At 46.8% G+C, this 6,832-nt stretch overlaps 1 protein-coding gene across 1 annotated transcript in view; it reads right to left on the bottom strand.

Annotated features, from left to right (window-relative positions):
- The window catches only part of B4GALNT1 (beta-1,4-N-acetyl-galactosaminyltransferase 1), a 10,573-nt gene extending 5,982 nt beyond the window's left edge, over positions 1–4,591 (bottom strand). Inside the window, exons 1-7 of the mRNA XM_044679540.1 lie at positions 4,496–4,591; positions 4,112–4,215; positions 3,591–3,705; positions 2,955–3,167; positions 1,002–1,175; positions 749–855; positions 141–178 (exon numbers count right to left, since the gene is read on the bottom strand). Coding sequence (XP_044535475.1) covers positions 141–178; positions 749–855; positions 1,002–1,175; positions 2,955–3,166 — 531 coding nt within the window. The 5' untranslated portion in view covers position 3,167; positions 3,591–3,705; positions 4,112–4,215; positions 4,496–4,591. The remainder of the gene's footprint in view (positions 1–140; positions 179–748; positions 856–1,001; positions 1,176–2,954; positions 3,168–3,590; positions 3,706–4,111; positions 4,216–4,495) is intronic.
- Positions 4,592–6,832: the final 2,241 nt, after the last annotated feature.

Below are 6,832 nucleotides of genomic sequence, written 5' to 3'. Positions count from 1 at the left end.
CCCCCCCGCCCCATGCCACCCACCAAGTGCCTCCCTCTGCCCCTTTCCCTACTAGTCCTCTGCCTTCTGGCCTCTGAAATCTACTGCCTCCCCTAGGACTTCGGCTCCCACCAGCCTTCTATCTCCTCCACCTCTCTCACCTGGTACACTTCTTGCTCAGAAGCTTGGAGACTCAGACCTGGAGTCAGGAGGAAGAGGATAGGCATCAGGCTCACTGGCAACCTTCCCAGGTTGGTGAGACCCTCTGAAATTCATTCTGTTGCTTTCTCTAGCCCTCCATCTTCTTGTCTTCCCCCAACCATGGGGTTTTCTCTCTCCCTTCCAGTTCCAACTCCTATCCCTCTCATTACAGTAAAGGAAAGGCACTCTGGGTATCACATACCCACCTCAGGTTTGGTTGGAGGTTTCTCTGATCCTTGAACTTTTTTTCAGTCAAATACAAATTTGCTAGTGACCTTAGCTCTTCTCCCTGCCCAATTTCATATCAGTCTCCATTCAGACACTTTCCTTTTTTTCTCCCTAGAGAGGAATAATCTTCCCTAACTACTAAGATTCTATAAACCTTTCTCCCCATCATGGCTTTCCATTGTTCTTTCCCCAAATGACCTTATCTCCACTCATGGGCACCTCAGATCAGTGATTCCCCCTCCCAGACCTATCCCAGCTCCCTCCCAGGTCTAACCGATGAGCACAATCCTTCACCTCCACCTCAATGCCCTCTCATTTTCCCTGCCCCTACCTACTTTACCTGGCACCAAGATGGTCTTTAGGGGCTGGACTACCACACCCTGCAGGGGATACTGCAGGGGGCAATTAGCTGGAGCGATGAGTATCTGGTCAGCTGGGGACTGGACCCTGGAGACAGTCAGATTGGATGGATGGGGGCTGGGAGGGAGTTGGCATCTCCATCCCCTCCCACCCTCAAGACTTCTTACAGAAATCTCCTCCCCACTTCCCAGAAACCCTTCATTCCCTTCCCCTTCCCTCCAATCCCCTGACACCTGGCCTGGAAAGCTTGGTATTCCTGATCTCTTGCAATAGTGGCTGCCAGCAGCTCCTCAGGTCCAAAGGCTGATGTGAAGTTAAATGCATGCACCTGCCGTTGGAATGGGAGAGAGAAGCCAAGTCCTTTTCCTTTGCTAGCCACACAGCTGCAGGTGTTTTGTGCCAGCAACCTGGGAGGAGAGGAGAAGGAAGGACATTTTAATACCCAGCCTTCTTAGATCTGGTCACACAGTAATGATCAAGCCTAGCCAACAAACTCTTGGGCCCCCAAACTTTGTCTGTATCTACTCTGCCCTGAAATACTCATGTCTTCTGCAATTCCTCCTAAAGTCCAGCCACCTCATTTAGAAGTCTTGGATTACTCTTTCTTCCAAGTCAAATTTTTATGAGATAGGAAATAATGTGTGTAATCACTGAGAATTAACTATAGGAAATGTTGCCACCACCCACCACGAACAAATCCATTCCAGACCAGATCTTGAATGGGCTTGACTTGTCCTTCTTCCCCTGCTCCAGTAGAATCTCAGGGAAGTTCAAAGCTATGATATGATTCCAGCTGCCCTAAGATAAAGAAGTAGCTCATCCAGAAGGAAATACCCTTCAGGTAAAAGGAGAATAGCCCTGGAAGGTGGACCCTAGCTCACCAGCTCTGAGGTTCTCCTCAATCATTCAGAGATCTGTTCCAAATGGGGCTGAATGAATGAATGCTCACTTTATGAATGCCAAATGGATTTTTGTCCTCTCCCATTCTCACTGTACTTGTCATCATAGCAACAAACTACTTCCAGGAGATAAGGGAGAGCTTTGTAACAAGACAGTTTTCTATAGCCTTCACACTGTTGAGCCAGATGACTTTGGGGCACAGTCACAGCAACTTAGATGTAGGGCTAGAGAGGACCATAGAGGGCATGTAGTCCAACCCCATCATTTTGGAGATGAGTAAACTGGAGTCCCCAAGAAGAAAATGGCTACAAAGGTAGTAAGTAGCAGGGCTGGATTTGAACCTTACTCCTCTAGTTCTTAAATCCAATGTTCTATTCACACTCCTCGACCTGGGAGTCAGGACACTTGTGTTCAACAACTGACTGCTCCTGGCTAGCTATGTGACCTTGGGTAAGTCAATTTTACTTCTCTTGGTTTCCTTACCTGCAAAATAAAGAGAATGAATTTGATGCTATCAGAGGTCCCTTCCAGCTCAAATTGATTATGGTTTCATTTAGTCTCCATGACTCTATTAATCAACCTACTTCACTTAGGAGTTGTTTTTAAACCTTTACCTTCCGTCTTAGAATCAATACTATATTGGTTCTAAGGCAGAAGAAGGGTAAGGGCTAGGCAATGGGGGTTAAGTGAATTGCCTAGGGTCACACAGTTTTGAAATGTCTGAGAGCAGATTTAAACCTAGAACCTCTGTCTTTAGGCTTGGCTCTCAATCCACTGAGCCACTCAGCTGCCCCCACACGTAGGAGTTTTTAAAAGAATTAAAACGAGGAGTGGGGTAGGGTTGGGGAGGGAATCAAACTGGTTATGGAATACATTTGTGCTATAAGGAATGATGAACAGGATGATTTCAGAAAGAGCTGGAAAGACCTATGTGAACTGATGCAGAGTGAAATAAGCAGAACCAGTAACACACTGTATATAGTAACAGCAATATTGTGGAATGATCAGCTGTGATAGACTTAGCTATTCTCAGCAATACAATGATCCAGAACAATTCTGTGGGACTTATGATAACATAGAAATGTTGAGCATAATAATACATGTATAACCCAGATTGAAATGCTTGCCAGCTCTGAGAGGGAGGAGGGAAAAAGAAGGGAGGGAGACAATTTGGATCCTATAACTTCAGAAAACTTATAAGTTTGTTATTAACTTAATTGGTAAATAAACAAAAGAATCCCCCAAAGGAATCAAAGGTTAAATAGTAATCCCCCCCCCCAACTTACCCAACAACCTGCTCCTTGAGTTGAAAGGGAATGTGAGCATATCGAGGTTCTGGAGTAAGGTTAGGGTATTTGGGTTCAGAGGGAAGAGGTAACCACAACCCAGAGGAAGTTCTTTGTATTGAGTGTTTCCAGTTGTGAAAACAGAGGAGACCCAGAGCAACAGAGAGGAGCAGTAGCAGGAAGCTACAAGTTGACCTTCGACCTAGCTTCATTCTAGAATTAGAGAAGAGTCTTGATTAATTGGAGTATAGGAGAAGAGGCCCAGTGACGGATCTCTACCCTATGAGTTGAACCAGAGTATCTCATAGCTCTATATCTATGAACCCCAAACCAGGATTTTATGTAATAAAACTCTGCTCCCTTCTCCTAAACCCTCCTTCCTCCACATATTTTTTCTTTTCTTTTTAATTATTTTTCCATGTTTCCATGATTCATTTTCTTTCCCTCCCTGATTCCATAGCCCATAAGCAATTCCACTCCTCCATATAATTTTTGCACCATTTTTTTTGCCCTGTCCCTGCACCCAGCCCTGTTTCACACCTTCCTATACAAATATCCCAACCCAATCTAATCCTTTCCACCCACACACTTAAGACTAGTGAATTAAACTAAAGGAATTAAAGGTTAAATATTAACCTGATTTTTTTTTTTTTTTTGGACTGGAGTGCCCCTCTCTATCAGGTCCTGGAGTGTTCAAGTCTTTAGGCTCTGGAGCCAGGTATTTGGACTCGCAGGACCGGGAAGGAAGTGACTAAAACCCAATGGAAGATTTAGGAATTGGGTGCTTCCAATTGTGAAAATAGAGACCCAGAGCAGTAGGCAGGAGCTCCCTCACTTTCCCTTTCTCTTAGGAAGGTAGCTGAGAGAGTATCTTGGGGAGTGGATTCGAACATATGGAACAGGAGGAAAGGGAAGAGGCAGGGATGGAGTGGGTTGATGGGGAGTGAAGGAGTAGAGGAATGAACGGCGAGAATGGGGTCTTTCTCTTCTTCCCTCCACGCCCATGCCATTCCATTCTCTACCCCAGAGCTCTCCCCCAACACCACCACAAGGGAAGGCGCTCCGAGGATGGGCTCCAAACTGTCATTCCCCGCACTCGGCCCCAGCTCGTGCGCCCTGCTTCTTTCGCACCCATTTAAAAAGATCCCCGTAATGACCTGTCAGGCGCTCTCCGGCCTCGGCGGTATCTCGGTCTCTGCTCCGTAGGATCCCCCCACCGGTCCAAGGGTCCTCATGTGGATAAGAGTGAAGGAGCTCTGGCCTGAAATTGGGAGGAGTCTTAGGGCAGCAAATGCGGGAGGGAGAGTGTGGTCCCGCAGGGCTCCACCTCCCTTTCCCCCTCCCACTCACATAACCTCCCTCCAAGCTGTCAATAGCTTGAAGGACTGAGGCGAGTGATATAGCAGACAATTAAACCCCGAGGAGAATGGAAGAGGGAGAAATGAGAATCCATCCCACCGCCTCCGGCCTTCCCCAATCCCCCAGCCCCAGGTCTCTGCGAACAAAGGCTCGGGGACCTTAGGGCTCCTCCGCGCCTTTACCTGTCTCTCCAAGGGCTCTGAGCGACACCCGGCTTGCCACTTGCCAAGCTCAGTCTCGGCGTCCAGCTGTACGCACGCCGCGGCCCCCCGTCCGTTTGCTTCTCCTGCCTGCAGCTCTGTCTGGGGCACAGTCTCGGTCCTGGACTCTGGCTCGTGACATAATAAGTGCGGGAAGCGCTGCCCTCTCGTGGGAGTGGGGAGAACCACAGCCGGCTTCTAAATCGGCCAAAGGAGCGGTGAACAGCGGCAGGTACCAAAGGGCTCCCGCGCCCCCAGAATCTTGGAAAATCCCTCAAGGCCTCTGCGTTCTGTCTGCGTCTGTGTGTTGTGTGAGACTCTGTTTGTCCCGATCTCAGCGTCCCGTTCCCCCTCACCCCCTTCTTGACTGGACTGTCGATTTCAAGGGTAGGGAACTCCCGGGAGGAAATTCCCTTTACGCTGCAGATTAGCATCTGCTCTGTCATTTCTAGGCTTGGAGTGATCTCAGTAACTCCACAGTGACTCCTAATCCTTCCTATTTCCAGCCTTCGACGACTCCGAGGGATCTCAAAGCCTTAATCTTTACAACCATAGGATTAGATTAGGTGGGGATTTGGGGGGACGGGGGAAAGGTAGAATTTGGGGGGTAAAGATGCTTTATTATAATGGAAAATTGAATTAGAGAGCTAGAAATACCTTAGAAACCATATATATAGTCGAGGGATTCTTCACCAGATCCAGGGACCAATCCCACTCTCCTCAAGGGGGGTGGTCCACGAACTTGGATGAGAAAAAAATTATACTCATATTTGAATAATAGCTAGCATTGCTGGATCATTGTAAGGTTTGGAGAAGACTTTACAGATATTATCTCATTTTATCCTTCCAACCCTGGGAGGTAGGTGTCATTATCTTCAAACTGCGGGAGGCAGAAGTGAAGTGGTTTTCCAGGTTGGATTTGAACTCAGGTCTTCCTAACAACTCCAGGACTCCACTCGAACCACTTATCTGCCTCTTCCTAATTAATTTTCACCCACTTCTAACTGAAATGTAGCATGCCTTTTAGTTATTTTAATTTATTTTTTAAAACCCTTACCTTCTGTCTTAGACTCAATACTGGTTATTGGTTCTGTCATTGAAATCTGGGAACCCCAAATTTGTAGCAACTTGAAATCTAGAAACCCCAAGTTTGCCCTTCTGTCCCACGAGAATTCCCTGGAGGGAGATCTCAAACTCAAGTTTCTGACTAATCGACCTTAAAGCACTTAGGTGGGGCTAGCCCTAGCCTAATCTAATCACCTTTTTTTGTCCTGGTAGTTCCTCCCATTGTGTCAAAATTCTTTCCTTGTATGCTACCCACATTCAGAGGAAGGACTGCAGGAGAGATAACATATAAGAAAAACAAGTGCTTGAACGCATGGGTTGGGGTGGACAAGATTGACGATGTGGACTCAAAACTACCACACCAATGCAACTACCAACAATTTGGAAATAGGTCTTGATCAAGGACACATGACAAAACCAGTGGAAATGTGCGTCGACCATGGGTGGGAGGAGTGGGGGGGGGGTGAAGGGGAAAGCAGGAGCATGAATCATGTAACCATGTTAAAAATGAATATTAATAAATGTTTAAATTAAAAAAAAATTCTTTCCTTGATAGCCCAGCCCTAGGCTGGATCTTTCCCTTTTGTATCCATTGTAAAGCACCAGCCTCTCCTAGATAATCCTGTCTTGGACTTCTTCATTTCCTTGTAGCCATTATACAGTCAATCAATCATACTCCCCTATCCCCAGTTCCCCAGGAGGTCTATAAGTTCCCTAAATTCTATGGTGCTTTGGAGCTATCATCTAGCAAGGTGATTTCTTACAGGGATATGTTCCCAGAGTCCCAGAGTGCAGGCCCTGCAAAGTTCTTGGTGGTGGGCTCTGTGTAGCAGCCAAATGTTGGGCCTATCCCTCTCCTGATTAAAGACTTGGTTTTTCTGACTAATAGTTCTGTGTTTTTTTCCAGTTAACAGTTCGAAGGCACAAGAGTGGTACTGGCTAGGCAATGGAGGTTAAGTGATTTGCCCAGGGTCACACAGGTAGGAAGTGTCTGAATTCAGATTTGAACCCAGGACTTCCCATCTCTGGGCCTGACTCTCAATCCACTGAGCCACCTAGCTGCCTCTCCACTTTTAGTTATTTTTAAAAACATTCTGAAAACAAAGCTCTGTGGGCTTCAGCAGACTGACAAAGGAGTCCATCATGGGAAAAAAAAAAGTAAAAATCCTTTGCATTGGGGCAGCTGGGTAGCTCAGTAGATTGAGAGCCAGGCCTAGAGACAGGAGGTCCTAGGTTCAAATCTGGTCTCAGACA

This window comes from Gracilinanus agilis, chromosome 5, assembly GCF_016433145.1.
Source record: "Gracilinanus agilis isolate LMUSP501 chromosome 5, AgileGrace, whole genome shotgun sequence".
Classification (NCBI taxonomy): domain Eukaryota; kingdom Metazoa; phylum Chordata; class Mammalia; order Didelphimorphia; family Didelphidae; genus Gracilinanus; species Gracilinanus agilis.
The sequence above is the reverse complement of the archived record's forward strand: the minus strand, read 5'-3'. Positions and strand labels throughout refer to the sequence as shown.